Source organism: Parasteatoda tepidariorum, chromosome 3 (assembly GCF_043381705.1).
Source record: "Parasteatoda tepidariorum isolate YZ-2023 chromosome 3, CAS_Ptep_4.0, whole genome shotgun sequence".
NCBI classification, from domain to species: Eukaryota; Metazoa; Arthropoda; class Arachnida; order Araneae; family Theridiidae; genus Parasteatoda; species Parasteatoda tepidariorum.
Genome location: NC_092206.1, coordinates 101,135,386 through 101,154,171, shown reverse-complemented (window position 1 = coordinate 101,154,171; position 18,786 = coordinate 101,135,386). Strand labels below are relative to the sequence as shown.

Below are 18,786 nucleotides of genomic sequence, written 5' to 3'. Positions count from 1 at the left end.
TAGTCCCTTTGGTAAATGTCCGAAATATTTGTTATATTCGATTTGATATTAATTTATTCGTTGATCTTATTGTATTGATTCGATATTTCAATATCTGTTGAAGATAGATTAGGAGAAACATCAGTGTTCGGAGTACCGGTGAAATGCATACTGGGCAGTGGCACTTGACCTTAAATAAACATTGATGTAGGGCATACAGAGCAAATGCATATCGGGCAGTGGCACTTCACTAGACCTAGTATGTATTTCGGACATTTACCAAAGTTAATAGGCGATTGTCAACAACCATCCTTTTTTCATCAAAATGACTTCAGGATTTCGTCGTATTCTTCCAGAAAACTAATCAGGTAAGCTGACTTCTGTTTCAATATAAGAATACTAAGTAGAAACAGAAGGCAACGAACTTGATTCATTTTCTAAAAGAACACGAGGAAATCCTGAAGTACTTTTCATGAAAAAATGACAAAATTATGCAATGGTGAGCACCAACGACTACTAAACTTGATCAATTAGCTCTGGATACTTTCTAATAAAAATGCCCTAACTATTAAAAAAAATCTGTTTTTTTTTTTTTTNTTTTTTTTTTTTTTTTTTTTTTCTTCTTTCAGTTTTTGTGTTTTTTTGTAATTTTGTATTTGGCTTTTTTCTTCCTTTTTTGTTGCTACCTATAAGAAGATGACAGTTTTTTTTGGAATAAAAGTTGCTTTACTTCAAAATTTTTTTATTCCGACTAGCTTGAATTGTGACTTCCACATTTTTTTAAACGAATCTCTCTCTCCCTCCCCCCCCTCAGAATATTTGTGAATAGTGTTTTAAGTCCAACCGTTGATACATTTCATTGCTTAATACATTTTGTAAAACATCGTGAATGCCGGTATTTTTTACCGAAACATTTTAAGGAGCAAAGAATTCTGATATAATGTAATTTTTACAATAATATTTACAATAAGTTCACTGAATCCCTGTATTTAAATAAATATTATGAATTATCTAATTAAATATGAAATATTATGTAATTAAATATGAAGCAGTGTAAAATTTTACGGCAAAAATAGATTTTACAGTAAAATGTATTTTATGCAGGCCGTACTTGAGTTCAAGTACATTTACCGTAACTTTTTGCGGTGCAGTATCCTTTAGATTGAGCAATATTTTATCATTTATAATATTTTATTGAGAATAATTTTATCCCCAACAAAATGACATTTTAGAATTTTTTTCTGCATTTATAGATTAAAAGAAAAAACTGATTATCCTCTCGTTGGCCTAACATTTTAATGGCGAATGTTATAGAAAAAAAAGTTTGAAGTTTGATTTAAGAAAAATTTTGGATACTTTTATAGTAATTCACATTTTTTACAATTGAAATTTAGTAAGTCCTGTCTCATGTCCAAAATGTGGAAAAATACGCTATAAAATCATCCCGCAATGTGTAAAAAAATGCTAAAAATTAAAATTATCATTTGTTTTGCACAATAATGAAAAACAATTTAAAAAAATAATAATTGAGTTTCATTCAATAATTTTCGGTTTAATTTTTTTAATTACTTTCTATTTTTTTTCCGGACGATATTACTTTTCAATTCAATAACTTACCCCGAAGGTATTTTGTTTCTGATGAAATAAAGTAAATTACAATCAACTGTAAAATTAATTTTATGAAGAAGGCTGTGAATTTTGAGAAATGGTTTACAGCAATATGTTTCGTTATTACGACTTTTTTTAAAACTATTAAAACATCCGATAACCACTGCATCAAAATGTTTCGTTTGTTTTGATATTTTTACTGCATGTTATATTTCTGAATGTACGTTTTTGTATTTTTTGAAATATTCAAAAAGAAGAAATTTTTTTAATTTATTTTGTCGTTTGTTTATTTATTTTGATTTTAAGACATAAAATATCTAAAAATTTCCACCCCTATTTCAGAAGCAAAAATCATTAAAAAAGAAAAAGAAATTTCAGTTTTAAGTCTCAAAAATTCGTATAAAAGCTTATAAATAAACAATATTTTTTTAAGGAGGGAGGGGGGGGGCTAGTTGTGAGATGCAGAGGCAAACATACACACGTAGCAAAGAAAGTAAGTCCACGGAAAAAATGATGAGAGTCATGAATAGCGGAAGAGTCTTCACAGCATCAAAATGATGTAGTAGTATTCATCCCACCCATAAAAGTTTTCAATCGACTCATTTTTGTTTTTAGCTGCATTGGCGCCATCTGTAATTGTTTCATCCGAAACTTCAAAGCCTTTCGTCCAGACAATCTCATATTCTGAAGAGAAGAGAGATGAAATTTTCATTTACATAATTATGGACCATTCATAAATAACGAATGCCTCAGAGTTACAGAATTATCGTCACGAGGTAATATTTTTTTTAAAAAATTTGTTTAGTGATGTCACTCTACTAAGATCATCGTTATCTATTTAATTAATTAATTTAATAATATTGTTTTAATTTCTGCTCCATTTACCGTTTTAATTTATAAATATTAAGATCTATGTTTATTTCTGCAAATACCATGTTTTTGTTTATAAAAACACAGTTTGGCTGACAAATATGACAAAAGAACCATTCAAAAGTTGAACATGACAAAAGAACCAAAGAAAAATAATTGAAAACCTAAAAAATAAAAATCGGCATCATAAGAGTTCTACAATGTTAACTTCAAGTGCTTTTCCCCTTTTTGAGGAAAAACGGTTCATCTAAAAAATTCTTTTAACGCGATATTTTATGATCTAAAATAATTCTTTACTTTACTTTTATCATTTTGTTATTAATTATTGGTTACTTATCTTCTTTTTTTATCAACATTTTTTCACAAATTGAACGTAGCTTATTCCTATGAGAAACAATTTGAAATATTATTTGAAATCAGATAAAAGTGTTGGATTTAAATTCCATTTTCGCATTTTAGAATCCAGTTATGTTAATAAAAACAGAATTAGTTATGAAAAGTTTCTTTCACGGTATTCTCACGGAACGTTTCGTATTTTGATGTTATTAGAATCATTGCTAATGGTAACCGTATTTTAAATTAATATTTTTTTTAATTTAAAATTGTCTCATTTAAATGACATAAAAATGAGTTAATATGTTTTAACTTTTCCATATTCTTTCTGGTTTTAGTCACCGAAACGTTCATTTTACTCACTCTGTTGACATTTTAAAAATAGTTAATATTTTTCGTGAAAAAAAGTGGCGAGCGAAATTTTTAAGTCCTTGAAACTGAAATTTAACTCCCAGCTCCTAACTAAGAGTACTCCAATAATAGATATAGAGAGAATATAGATAATAGATTTCTATGAATATAAATTTATATGATAATTGTTGAAAATGGTATCATAAATTGTTTTTTAATAAGAGGATATCAGGTGATTACTTTATAATATCAGAAGTTTTAGTGTTTAATTTTGACTAACAAACAAATGCAAAATGAACAATATCAGAGATACAGATCTAATATCAGAGAATGATATTTAGGAGGGATATCAAATAAATATTATTGTGAAACACCTTTAATAAGATAACTAATTTACAGACTATTATAACGTTTATTAATTTTGTGATGATGACAACCAAAACTATGTGATTCATCTTTGTTTATTAATGAATTTTTTATCATTTCAATTATCATATCATATCATTTCAATTATTCAATGAGTGATCGAAAATGTAAGATAACAGTTTTCTTCTGCCTCTTTTTTTTTTTTTTTTTTTTTTTTTTTTTTTTTTTTTTTTTTTTNTTTTTTTTTTGAAATATGGAGGAATAAATCGTAAGTTCTCTCAAGCCAAATATTTAAAAAAAAAAAAAAACTCAATTTATATCTGAGAACTGAAGTTTGTGGGTACTGCCTAAAGATTATCGGAAGAGTAATAAACTTTCTAAAATAAAAAAAATACATTTTTAATTTTAACGCCAGTGCTTAAGGAATAATTTTTTCGATCTATCGAGAATACATGTTCTGGTGTACACATAAAAAAGTCGAACAGTACTCTTTGTGCTATCAAATTAATGGTCCAAACTGTTAAAAAAATGTAAGGATTGAGAATTCCCACTCAATCAACAAGAATGCAATCAACAAGAACGTTATCAAGCACCTCAAAGGGTGTCTTCTCATTAAGGACCTGACTGTTCGTGTGCATTTGATTTGGTTGTTTTATTTACTTAAATTATCTTAATTATTTCTGTTGAAATTACTTCTAAATAGGCCCCCAGAAATAGAAGTTTAATGAATTAGCGACCCATTCGAAAAATACGCCCAAATCGTTAAATTAATATTATTCTGATCCCATTTGAATGAGATTTTCGACAATAATCATGATGGCAACCGTGATAGTTCAGGGGATGGAGCATTCCAATGAGGTGAACCGGGTTCGAATCCCATCGCAGGCTGGTCGGTACGAATTCCGCATCCTGCTCGCATCGACCACAGTGCTGACGTAAAATATCCTCAGTGATAGACGGATCATGGGTTGCAATCAGTCCCCTTGCCATCTGGCTAACAGTGGAAAGTTTTCGTGGTTTTTCTCTTCATGTACCTCAAATGTGGATTAGTTCCCCCAAAAAGTCCTCCACGAAGTCAAATTTTCTCCCAATACTTGATCCAGGAGTTCCCTTGTCTTCAGGATTGGGTTCAATCTAAACAATTGGGTCGGCTGGTTCTAAAAAAATAATCGGCACAAAAATATAATTTAGATCCCGGTATCAAATGCACATCAGTTTGTAATGGGAATGTTACCCATAGCACCTTACAATGCCCGATTGCAATGCAATTCTCAGTCTACGGTTTTAACCAGTACTTTAGTAAAACTCCGGCTAATTAAAGAATTTAGTTCTTTGCAAACAACGATATTTCATGTGTTTCAATTTTTTAGAAAATTACCCATTATTTTCTTATCAGCCTGAACCTACTTACCTTGACGCTAATAATCATTTAGACTGTTTTATTTCAGGCAGTTTTGAAATAAATAGTGAAAGCTTTACTGCCTCATTAAAGGATTGCTGTCAATAATTTAGCTTGTCACACTTCCTAAACATATAGGCTTTCTTCTAGTCAGTGTTAATAATATTAGTTGGAATGGAAAGTACCTTTTTTTCGATCAGCCTGGCACATTGCAAAATGTCAGCGTCATTTTCAAATAGATATAGTTAACGTAACGACATATCTTACGTAATAATTAGCTTACGTAATTATATAAGTGACTTTTCTTCTATTTCTTTGATTGAAAATGACTGTTATCATCTTTTAGACTCTTTCTAATCATAGTTTTAGTATTTCAAGAAACGGTATTGTTTTCAACACGGATAAGTGGTTGAGATAGCAATGTGTTCTTTTGCATTACAACCATGATTTTTTTTAGACCAAAACAGAATTATAACAGAATCCACTATAAATTAATAATTAGAGTAGTGAATTAGTAAAAGTCGTTCGTTAAATTAAATAACGCTTATTCACTCATTTTAAAAATATCGGGTTTTCAAAGCAAGGTAAAGCATAGTAAAATCAAATTTCTTTGAAGCTATATTTGAGAACTTGCTAATCAAATTAAAAATATCTAATACTAAAATCTTGAAGTCATAAAATAAAATAGAGATAATAGAATAGACATTAAAATTTTTAAGTAATAATAATTTTTCAGCTGGTAGGTTATGAAAAGAAAACTTCTTAGGATTAAATACAAAACTGTTTACACATACTTGAGCCACTGAACAAACCAATCATTGCCACACCTTTCAAAAACTGGTTCAGCTATTAGATTATCAAAGGGTAGAGCGAGAGAAGATTCAAATTTTCGAAGCAACTGATCTAGGATGCACTACTAAAAATATACACTCTAGATATTTAAAAAGCACGTTCCCTCAACAAAAAAAATTTAACTATTGTTTTTCGTGTTTCACCCATTGATAAAATGGGTTTTCTCTCTGGTTTGATGTCGTGCGCATCTTATTTGGACGTCATCACACTTCTCAACAGTGTTCAAGAGAAATGGTAAACGGTGTGCATGCTACATCTTCATTGCATGCGTTGCTATGGCGATCGCTGCTGTTAGATAATTTCTTTAGAATTCCTTTTTTCTCTTTTAATTTTGTTATGCATTAAGTGGGTGAGTTTATTTTTGAGATATGGGACCAGAGAGATCCCATAAATAATTCTTGAGTTGCGAATAAAAGAGAATTTCCTCATTTGAACGATATTTTTGTTTTTATTGTTTTAATTGAAAATCAGAAATTCTAACCTACAGTTCAAACTGGATTCTGGTGAATACTAATTCAGGTGAATATCTCAAATAAAGAGGGTCCCAAACTGATTGATACGGTCCCAAAGGTTAGAGTTAAAGCAAGAAAAAAACGATGCCGAGGCCTAAACATACCGACTCTTTTCAGCCTTGTACGTTTAGGGTCTAACTTACCGAGGCTTAGCCAAAGCCTAAGAGCGTAGGCGGGAATACCTTAAGCGTTACACGCAAACGGAAAAACGAAAGTATTCCGTTCGCAAACGCAAGCATGAAGCCCGTTCTTCACAAAAGTACCAACGTGGTAGAGAGAATTGAACCCTACCGCTCTCTGAGCTCATTCCATGCCAATACCAGAACTGGGTGTTGATCACCAGTTAGGGATAAAATGATGCATTGTCAACGTACTCAACGACTTACACAAGACCGTAGACTGTCTTCCACTCAATATAAATGATTCATTCACTATTCATGTAAAACTGGAAAAAAAAAGCCTAGCTCTCAAATCCCATGTCATGTATGAACTTGTGAATCCGAAACGGGTGTATGATACAGCTGACAATCGCCTTCAAAGTTCAAACACCATTGTACCAATCCGAAAATGTTAATATTGATTTCGATTGGCTGTTCAATCATTTACAAGGAATGTATCTGAGCTGCATTCAAATATGTCTGCGAAATTATGTACCGAGCAGTTCAGGATCAACAGTTAAAGATGTTCAAGAGGAAAAAATCGGACAACAACCATTTTGTCAATGGGTAACCTGTGATCACCTTGCGGCGATCACAATTTTTTTTTTAACTTAAAAGAAGCTATGTTTCATGTTATCCATAAAAATACAAGTATGTATTTTATTCAGAATTTAATTAAATTGAAAACAAGAAAAATAGTGATATTTTATAATATTTCAAATAAATCATAGTCACTTACAAAATACACTGTCCCCTTACAAAATATACAGTGACAAATAAAAACGGACCACCTTGAATATCTTTTAATCTAATGATTGGATCATCACGTTCTGGGACTCATTTGTAATGGTTCGACTGGGTGACTTCAAATATGCAAATTATTAAGTGCAGAAGATATTTTAAGTTACGAAATCAGACACAAAATTGGCTGAAGTTTTTTTAATTCCATTAAAAGTTCTCGAGATATGACAAAATACGGAAAAGGAAAACTAACATTAAGGGGTCCAAAGTTTTGACCGCACTCTTGACCAAACTATTAGGACCCTATTTTCCAAATTGCGGCAGCCCCTTATGTCAGAAATTCGAATCCGTCGTAAAAAATATATTTATTTAAATACTTATTTCATTTCACTATTTTGTTTTAGCTATTTATTTTTTTACATTAAAGAAAATATTTTGTAGGAATTGATACATTTTTTTACCAAGAATAATTTCCATGATACATCTACATAAACTTGTGTTTAATTAAAAATTATTTTAAATTAATGTTTAATTTTAAATAATAAATAAATTATTTAAAACTATACATTAAATTATTTTAAAATAGAGGATTTCATTTTTATGAATACGTATAGTATTAACGTTTTGTTTATTTATTTATTTTGCTTTTTTTTAAGAAAAATTATTAGGAAGCTCCTCGTTCTCGACTAGGTCGCTTCTCATTCATCATTGTGTTTTTTTTCTCTTAAAAGTCGATAATCTGTTTGCAAAGTATAAAATTGTTCTAATTTACGGGAGCACATTTTATTAATATGTTAAACGAAACGAAACGAAAGGATACACAAATTTAAAAAAAAAAATCAAACTTATACGAAGATAGAAATTTGAACTTAGGAAAGTGCGACATGGTAAATTTATACACTATTAATACCTCAAATTTCCTCCCTGTAGTTGTATTTCAGTGGGAAGTAAATCGACAATAATGTTTAAGTTGAAAAGTTAATAACTCTGAAATTAAGAACCAAATTATAAAATTTTTTATTCTCTCGAACTCCTGGTTAATTTTTCTACTCACCGTGATTTTTAGTTTCTAAATGTCATAGCTTTCGCGCATCGAAATAAAATATAAAGTAGAGCAAAAGAAAAGTGTAAAAAAATTGCCAAAAAGAGAATTAAAACTGCAAGAACTTTCGAACAAATTCAAATTTTGATTAAAAGGAAAAGAATTGAGTTCATTAACAAATATGGCTCTTTTAAGCAATTATATTTCAACTCTTTCATTTTATTCCTGCATCTGGTAGAGTGATACGAAAGGTAGTTTTTTTACTATGAGTTTAATAATTAACAGTTCTCGAACTGATTATTTAATATACTAGTAGAACTTTATTGAAGTCGCGCTAAAGCTGCACTTTCAAAGGCCTTTTGAATGATCTGAAGAAATGCCTCCCTCACTTTGGTAGCTCGACGACATGCACGAGAAATTGAGTACATTAAGATAGAACAGTAAAATGACGATCGATACCGCACACCCTCAGTCTCTTTGTAGGATGATTAAAGTGACCACCCACCCACTCTCTGATTGCAGTCAGTGATGCTTGACTTCAGTGATCTGCTGGGTACAATGCTACCATGTCTTACGATCAGATACACTGTAGGTGTTTTCAGTATTGAGTAATAAATTACGATTAGCAAGTTTGTTATAATGCAAGTGTTTAAAATAAGATGTTTGAATCAAGAACAAAATTAATGTAGTTCTAAAGAAGATAAATAACCATTTTTCCGAGAACTCAGGGAGATAAAAATGCTTTAAAAATAATAGCGCTATTCAAACATACCTCATTTGTGATTCAGTTAAATAGTGAGAACCTTACTTTTAAAACAAGTGGTATTTTATTTTCACGTTTCAAAATATAAAAAATTAAAAGCCAGACGGAAGTGTTGAACTCAATTTTTATGCTGATTTATTAAAAAAATGTGATTTTAACTGATTTTTTTTCTCTCCAGGAAATAACGACTGTCATGGAGTTGATCTTTGAACACTGGTTTAATTATTCTAAGATATTCGACAATACAACGACAGTTGGTGTTCTCATTGTGATAGCTGTTGTCACCGTATTGTATTACGTTTTCAGAACAAGGGGTCTACCGCCTGGGCCCATTGGCCTTCCATTCCTTGGTTATTCACCCTTCTTAAAACCTCAGACGTGCCACTTGGTTCTTGAGGATCTACAGAAAAAGTATGGCGATCTCTTCTGTTTCAGATTTGCCGGAATGCTCTACATCAATATGGGCAGCTTGAAAGCCATCCGTGAGATTCACATCAGCAGGGCAGAATGTTTCGAAAGAATATCGGATTTCAGTCTTTTGTCTTACCTCTTTGGTGATGGTATGTTGTTTGCAGATACACGGTGTGTGAATAACATAGAAAAGAATTTCAAAAACTTCATATCAGATCAAAAATTCTAAACATCATTTTATACAGTTTGCGATTTCAGCGCTCTATGTAGTCAAAAAACATGTCAGTGAAATTGAGGTTCATTTATCTAGAGAATCCATAAGTACCATAAAATTGAAGAATTTTATTTAAGATTTTGAGTTGCTTGCCCACCACAATGATGTTGAGTTACGTGGTCGATCTGGTATACCTGAAAGCATCACTTGAAAATATTTCCCAAAAGTGCTTTTAAAATTTTGATCCAATGCACAGTCATCGATCAATGCATTTAATAATTTCAATACTTTTCTATTTATAAATTAAATTTACTCAAAGGCGAATTGGAAAAGCCAGATTGTTACAATTTTCACCAGTATTTAGCAATGAGCCAGGCTGATGGGAAATATCTCCAGAATTTCCTTTTTAGCCTGATATTTTTGAGCTTATTGCAAACCACCCAAATACTTTAAAAACTACTCCATCAATCTAAATTCATTGCAGTCTTCCTACATTGGGCCTTTCCTTATAACGGTACTTTAATCAGAGACGCACAAAGAATCATCATACGATTTCAAAATCGAAAGTTAAGCGGCATACATAGTTTCTTTTCTCTCCCTCTTCACTGCACAAGTTATCAATCAGTAAAGTTTTGGTTTGGGTTTCTATTCTTTTTAGTGATTAAAATACTAACTGTACTGTTAAAATATTTATTATTTTTTTTATCTATATTATAGTTATATTTTAATGCTAGTTTGTATTTGTGAATAATAACAGTTTTTACCATGTGTTTTTATTGATTACACTTCCTTTCCCACCACTGATGCTTTTCTTTCTCATTTGAATTCATTTTTACAAGCCTTTATTTCGCTCAGCTTGTTTCAGTTAATGCTTCGTAAAGCTCCTTAGAATAAGTCTTCGTTACTCTAGGCTCATTGCAAACAGCCTGATTTACTGAGCTATGAAAGATGCATTGCAATAAGCCTAAAGAAATGCTGGCTGGAAATTACTGGAGAATTTGATTAGCCTGGCTCATTGGAAATTCTTTTTCTTTGCGAAATGGGAGATTTTTCAATCTGCCTGGAACCTATTTAGGGTGTTCAGTGGATGACTGACTAAATTCAATCTCGAAAGCAAAAAAATGATTGAATAAAGAACGGTATGTGTATAATGAATCCTGCATGAAATATTAAATAGATATTCTACAACTTAATCACAAAAGTTACCAATAGATATGGTGCCGCAAGCCATCGATGATCACAGCAATAAGTGCTATTGTTAAAAATTCGCCGTACCGGATAAGGAGAATTTATATCATGTAGTCTTTTAAACAACGCATGTATGTGGTACTGGAATATCCCAGTCCAACTCAACTTGTATTTTTCATATAAACTCTGCACAGAGTACAGCGCCATCTTTTGGTAACTTTTCTAACTGTATTCTAAAATTAATGCATAAAATTTTTAAAGCTTTCACAATAGTCATACAGTTTTTTGCAATCCTCTATTGCAGTGGTTCTTAAACAAATGACTTTTGTGTACCTTTTCTAAATTTTTCGTACGGCTGTGTATCACTAATAAAAAAAATGAATGTATTTTTTTACAAATATGTTCATTTTTCTTTTTGGTTCAAAGTTTTGTTTATTTGCGTCAGTGAGAAGGATGGTATTGTTTTTGCTGTGATAACAGCTATTGTGATAAAAAAATTGCACAAAAGTTAAAAATCATAACTGGCTGTTGACACCACTAATTATTAACTGTTAACTCTTCTAAAAGTAGCTTATAGAAAAACACATAATAATAATTTTTCATGGCTAGTTTTTTTAGATAAAAAATTTTTAAATTTTTGTTTGTTGTAAACAAAAAATTTTAAATTTTGTATAAATATTTCGCATAAGAACTCGTACCCTTGCTAAACTGTTCCCGTATCCCTGGGGGTACGCATACCATACTTTGGGAAACATTGCTCTGCTCTCTTTTGTGTCTGAAATTTTATATCTCAAAATCGGCCAGTCCTCCGCTGGATGAAATAGTAATGTCCATGCCTCTCTGTAAATATTTTTCGAATCATTCCAACAAAAAGCATTTAAACGTTGCAAATTAGTGAGAAATAGGAGATAACTTTTGCACACTATCATGGTTGAACTCGAAAGAGACATTTAAGTCATTAAAAAAAAAAACCGGTTTATTTGTCATTTGGGAGTGCCTTAAACCATCCATTCTCAATCAGATTATTCTTTCCTGTTCACTCTTATCGACCTCGACAGTTATTGGTTTGGAAAACATTTCTGTTGTTTCTTTTCTATTTAAGTGAAATCTCATAATGTTCTTTTAGACATTTTCATTTTAAAGTATTTTTGGATTTTTTTTTCCGTTTTGTTATTTAAAAAGCATTTTTCTAAAATGTTAAAAACTGAACTCAAATTATTTGATTCATTACGTTCGGTACAGTTCTATAGAACTATTTTGAAATTTTTTATATTTGTTTTTTCTCTTCTTCTCGAAAATTTAATTTTTTCCGATTTTAATTTCTTAAAAGCTATTATTTCTGTTTTGTTCAAATTTTGTATTTTGGAATACGAAATAAATTTTTACTCTAGTTAATTTTTATATACTATAAAATTCAGAAATACTGTGATTCTTGAAAAAAAATTATTAATTATCTATGGGTAAAGGAGTGTCATGTTCAAGTGAATTTTAGAGGAGTGGTGAATTAGTGGTAAAGAAATTATGAAGGCCGGTGAGCTTTTTTTATTTTGAACACAGCTTGTAATGCCTGTTNTACTGTGATTCTTGAAAAAAAAATTATTAATTATCTATGGGTAAAGGAGTGTCATGTTCAAGTGAATTTTAGAGGAGTGGTGAATTAGTGGTAAAGAAATTATGAAGGCCGGTGAGCTTTTTTTATTTTGAACACAGCTTGTAATGCCTGTTTAAGGAAAGAGCATTTGATTTCGTTTTTCAAAATTCTCATATGGAAATCGGTCGTTTTATTAAAAGAAGAGACTCGTGAATTCAAATGAATTCGTTATGTGATGCCTATTTGCTAAATCATTTAGTAATTTTCTTTAAAAAATTGAGTCTTTTTTGATAATATATTAAAACCCAATAGTTCTTTTTACTATATAGGTTTTCAAAGGTCCCATACATTTATTATAACGGTATTAAATGGACATTGTGCATATTTTTAAGCCTCTTAATCGCTTAGTGTACTGAATACGAAGAGAAAAATGTTTTGTATCGCCCCTAGCCATCCAAACTCTGTAGTTTGAGATTTTGCCCCGTAATGATTATACTCGAGTGCTTAAAGAAGTAAGGAGAAATATGTACAATATTCCTCGTTTAGCTGTTGTATTTGGCTTTCGGTTGCAAAAGGCGCATTTAGAGCGACGTCTAATATCTCAAACACGCATTTCGAATTGTGTTCAGAGTAAAAATCTTAATAACGATACACAAAACTACAAAAATATCACGTCTCTGTAAAGAGCAATATTCACGGCAAGGAAAATTCCACATCAAAAACAGTTTTTTACAATAACGTTTTGAAATCTGTATATTTTGGGTCATCCAGATTCCTTTTTATGGCAATGAACATTAATCAACTGTAAATCATTTTTTGCATGACACTCTCTACATTATCTAACAATTTCCCTCTTTAAGGACACGATTTGTCAAAATTCTAGGGGTGGGCTTCATAAATGGCGAACCATGGAAAATGTTGAGAAAGTTCTGCCTTCAACAATTTCGTGAATCTGGCATGACAACTATTAAGGACAACATGACTGGACCCCTGTACGATTCCATCAAAGAGACCGTCGACTATCTGAGGGAAAAGAAAGGCGAACCGGTGGAAATTCTACAGCTATTGACCGACAAGTGCACCTCCATCACGCGTCTCACGCTATTCGGTGGCAGTAGGGTCACGGACCGGCAAATCAGAGAAATGAACGAGTCATATGGTCACACCATGACCTTCCTGACCGTCCCTAACATGCTCTACACTGGAAAGACTGCGAGGTAAGGATATCTTCACTAGTTTTATAAATTCCTTCAAAATTTTCTCACAGCACATAGGCTTATAATAATTCCAATAACCTCGTGGACTTTAAATTATAAACACTCTATATTTTTCTTAAGTTATGAGAGGAGACAGAATTCACGCATCTCTTTTCCGCATCTCCTATACTTGTTATCAACATGCACCAAAATAGCTCAAGTCAAGTAGTTTTGCTAATAGTTCAAATTGTTTAAGTTACTATAAGTCTAAAAACCTGCAAACGTTTCATACTTTCTGAAAATATTGATTACGAAGTTGTATTGGGGATAATTTTGATGCATTTTCTTAGGTACCTTTTTTTCCCTCTGAAATCTGGATATCGAGACGCTGTCAAACATCACAAAATGATGGAAAAATTACTGATGGAGGTGGTGAATGACCACAAAGAAAAGTTCAGAGATGGGGATCATCATCACCGGAATTTCGTAGATGCTTTTCTGAACGAAAGAAACGTAAGGTACTCGAAAGGGGATCCTACTGCTGAATTCTTTACTGGTAAATGAAACTTATTTTACATACATACAGTTGAATCTTTGAGGACGGGATAGTCTGGGCTGGTATTCTGAGCTCGAAGTCGGCAGTCGATTTGAGCTTTTGGAAGCAGCACCAGGGGACGCTTTACCCGATATTCTACTTTTCCCACCCATTGCTCGATTTTTGGTATTCCAAGCAAGTTTTAGTGGATCTTGAGCGCTCTTTTCGGTCGACGCGAAAACCGCTGGTATTTTCAGTAGAGTAATGGCGAGCACATGAAATGCATTGATTAGTAATTATTTTACACGGCTAAGTCCTCGGAGGAGACTGATGTATAGAAACAGAAAAGATGCTTTTAGTCTTCATGAATTTGTATTTTTTGATTTTTTTTCGATTAACGAAAAATCTTGTTCAGTATTTATACGTGAAACTAAGAGAGGACTTGGAAAAAGAAGCAAGGCGAGGAAACGTGATTTCAGTAGTAACACAAGTTAAACTTAATTTATTTTCAATATCATGAGCATATTTATCTTTTTTTTTAAAAAAACTAAGTGAATTTAATTTTTCTTTGCTATATGCGAATGAACAGGTATTTTTGGGGTTTAATAGTATATTTGATGAACTTAATAGGTAAAATCGTAAATTTTAATTTCTTTCTGACTAAAAATTTTGTAGAACTTTTTATTTTCTTATTATTTTATTAAAGTATTTAAAGTTAAATTGTAAATAATAGATATTGCTGATTAATAGCCAGAAATTGTCTCAATTTTTTTTAGAAAATCTTTTACTCCACTAAAAAACAAGTGTGTCATTTTTAATTACATTTTATAATCTTAAAAAGATACTGCAGATAGGAATTTAATGTGTTAAATTACGCTTTTTATTCCACTTTTTTTAAAAATTAAGACCTTGTGATTTTCATTAGTTTTATGTGTAATAAAAAGTTTGCTGTAATTTCTTTCATTTCTGAAACAAAGTAGTGAAATTTAACTTAGAAGTATTTCCTTTTGTAATTAATCTGGAAAAGATATGATTACAAAGTGTTTTTGAACTTAAATTTAAGAAAAAAAAATTAAGTTTTCACAACCTCACATGCTTATGTGAAACTTTTTTCTTAATTCTCTTCAAGAAATTTCAATTTTTTTTTTGTATTTCAAATAATTAAGATCTCAGATTTTAGGTTCAAATCAAATCTACAGTTGTTCTAATGTTACCATAAGAACTGAAAATGGGATATAAACAAATACTTTAGTGAATAATAAAGTATTTTATGACTATGAAACTATACTATAATTTACTATACTTAAAATCTTTGAAAAATCTTTTTTAACATTAAACTATTATTGCTGAACATGGTAATTGTAATGTGTAGTACATAAATTGCTTGACAAAGTAATAACTAAATATTTCGAATCTCTTAAAGTGAATTTTTTCCTATAGCTAAAATTTTATAAAAGTTTTGTTAAAAGAGGGTTCAAAAAATTTTCCACGTAACAAGGAGGTCCATATAATGAACTGTAATGTTTATCTTTTCATCATTTGGTTGGTATTTATCAAATTGTACCCATATAAGAATAATGAAACATAAAACAAAAAGCTTACTTGAAAATAGAATTTAAACTGTACATTATACTTTCTTTTATTATCAACACAAATAAAGTGATATAAATGCTACCTTCTTAAATAAAATAAAAAAGCCTTCACTCACCTCTATAAAATCATAATTAAGAAAATTCTTAATTTTTAAAAGGCAGAGTGAAAACCATCTGTTTAGCAGCATAAAGTGATATGTAGCAAGAATGCATACATGTGATATGCCAATACGATGTACTCTTGTAAAACAATTCTGAAAAACAAAATTTGGTTTCTTAATCGCTATTAGAATAAACAAACCGAAGATCTGATTGCAACTCAATAACATATACTTATAATAATAGTACATATTAGATTTTTAATTATCAGCCTTGTAAATGAAATTTATCTAATAGGTCAATGTTTATTATTATCAAAAATAACAACAACAAAAACTTATCATTTCGGAGATGTATATAAAATTTATTTAATAAATGTAAATATCAAATATTAGTGCAATAAAATAAAAGTAAAGTTTTACAATATTTAATCTCAAATAAAACTCAAAAGGCAATATTTTATCTCAAATAGTTATTAAACCAAAATGCCTTTTTCAACAACTTGTCGCGCGTGAATTGCATCAGAATGCTTCCAGCATTTTTATTGGCTGATAGCACGGACGAAGCTTCATCCCTACTCTTCTCATGAAGTAGACCAGTCCACGAGTCTACTCCTCTGATAATAGCGTTCAGAATACCGAAATTCAAAACAGTGATCGGTGTGACGTCAGGGGAAGGCGTCACTCGGGGAAGTTCTATTTCGACTAGTGGTTTGTTTGGAATTCGAGCCCTGGTTGGCAGGACGCTGGACTCGTGTTTCTGAGAACGAGAGTTTGGATCCAGCCGGCCGAAGACCACCCTTGTATTAAATGGTGACTGATGCACGCTAAATCAGTCGGGTCACAAAGTGCTTCATGTTCCCATAACAAATTGCACATCTGGGAATACCGGATTGGAGATGGATCGTTTTCTGGTTCAAGTCAAAAATTACGATCTGCGGATGAATGAATGGAAGTATGAGTGGTTCCGCCCTGTTCGATACCAATTGATTTGATTTCTATGCTGGTTCGTTTGTTAGCAAATGATTAAAATAGATATGGACTGTATTAAAGATTTTATTATGATTGGTGCTACGAGCACGCTCATGCTATAATAACAACAACTAAATTTCAACTGATTAGGGTTACAAGAAACTGTGGCGAGGATGCTAAGACAAAGATGCCAAGTTGGCGCTATATTTCTGAGATATTGAACACGCCCTATAAACGGGTGTGATGTATGGGTAGAAGTCGAATTCTTTGCCATTGATGGCGCCACTAGAAAACAAGAGCAATCGCACTCCTTGCCTTAATGGTCTTCGGCAGAAATATTAACAGTTGAATCTTTTTTTTTTACAAATAGAGTGTTAAAATAAAAAATCTGAAAACTATTTTTCCTAATGGACTAAAAAGGGCATAATTTTTTGTCTCACCTAACATCAAAAAACGTAGAGATCAAACTTTTGAAAGGCATGGTGTAGTTTTTCTGTTGTGACTTAAGTTTATTACTAAGGTGAAAATGCCCAAAAGTTTTCATTTTAGGCGTGATAAAAATAAATGTTTTAGTCAAAAGTTAACTTTCCGTTCCACATTTATATACTTTTTTTTTAGTTTCTTCAGTTTTGTTTCTTGCTTGTAATTAGTTTATTTAAGAAAACAGTAAAAATGTCGATTGGTGAGTTTAAAAAATATCCATAAATTTTATTTTAAATATGTAAGAAACAATTTTGACTTTTTCATCAGCCAACCGAAGATAGAATGTGAGCTCTTTAGCTGCTCCAAAAATGGTTGTCATTTCGATAAGCAGAAATAAACTCTATTATAGCGGTCAGTAAATGATTACAAGTAGCATTGACGTATAGCTCTGAGTTCCAATTGAAATTTTAATGCTTTTCAAAACTTAGTTGGAATTTCAACTCAAGATTAATAACTTAAGGTACTAATAGCACAACAATCTTTGCTTATTGTAATCGGGAAAAAATAAGGCTTTCATAGAGAATTGATTTTCTATGATCGGGAAAAAACCTAACTTTCGATTTCAAGATTCCACCATGTATACATATATAATATTAATTTGGTTTGATTAATGTTGTCATTGTTCCAATCCACTCTAACTCCTCTTATTTCAAAGCAGGCATTTCAGAGGGGGAAAAGAGAGGCTTTAAACAAGTTCTAAATCCTGCTTTGATTCATACTAACTCTGCTTCAAATTTCAGCCAAAAATAATCTTCAAGCACTATCTAGAAATTTAAACTCTTATAGCAAATTGGGAAAATCGGTAAGTATCAAACTCTTATGCAATGGGTGACAGATTTATCATACTTTAAAGAAAAGTTCTTAGTTTTAAGACAACTATAAATTACACTCTCTAACGGTTTCCATATAATTTAAATTTATTTAATCATTCTTGACTGTTATACTCAAAACTTAAAAGTGTTGATACACATAGCATTATCCAATCATTTCATTGTTGTTTGTAACTAAGTAAAATTTCTAAGCAAAGTTTAAAATTCTATTTCTTAATGATTTGAAACAGAAAAAAAATAATCATTTACAGAAAGATGACCGACGTTGTTTTGCGCTTTTTTTTTAAATTCTGGACATAGCTCAAATAGTGTGCCTAAGAAAACGGGCATTGTATTTTATTCCTTTCTTCAAAGCTGTTAAAAGCAGAATAAAAAGCTCATGGACGAGAAACTAATGCTTGTTTTCTTACAGACAAGGCTCTGATATCCACTCTGGTACAGTTTGTGGGTGATGGTGTTCTGAGTGTGGCTGCATTCGCCACTTTGTTCCTGAAAGCAGTAGTGGACCATCCAGAATGTCAGGAGAAGATCTACCAAGAGATAGTGGAGGTGGTTGGACAATCCAGAGCTCCCTCAATCGAGGACAAAAGCAGGATGACCTACACCAATGCTTTCATCATGGAAATTATTCGCACTTCCGAATTCGGCACCGCATTTCCCAGTCAGCAATGCATCAGTGAGTAATACAGGGTTACAAGAAAC

The 18,786-nt window shown here is 31.4% G+C and overlaps 1 protein-coding gene across 1 annotated transcript in view; it reads left to right on the top strand.

Moving 5' to 3' along the window:
* Window positions 1-2,206: 2,206 nt before the first annotated feature.
* The window catches only part of LOC107443513 (cytochrome P450 2H1), a gene marked incomplete in the record, with an annotated part of 19,622 nt that continues 3,042 nt past the window's right edge, over window positions 2,207-18,786 (top strand). The window contains 5 exon segments of the mRNA XM_043050088.2: window positions 2,207-2,363; window positions 9,153-9,534; window positions 13,262-13,595; window positions 13,925-14,130; window positions 18,497-18,760. Of these exon segments, the coding sequence (XP_042906022.2) occupies window positions 9,168-9,534; window positions 13,262-13,595; window positions 13,925-14,130; window positions 18,497-18,760 (1,171 nt within the window).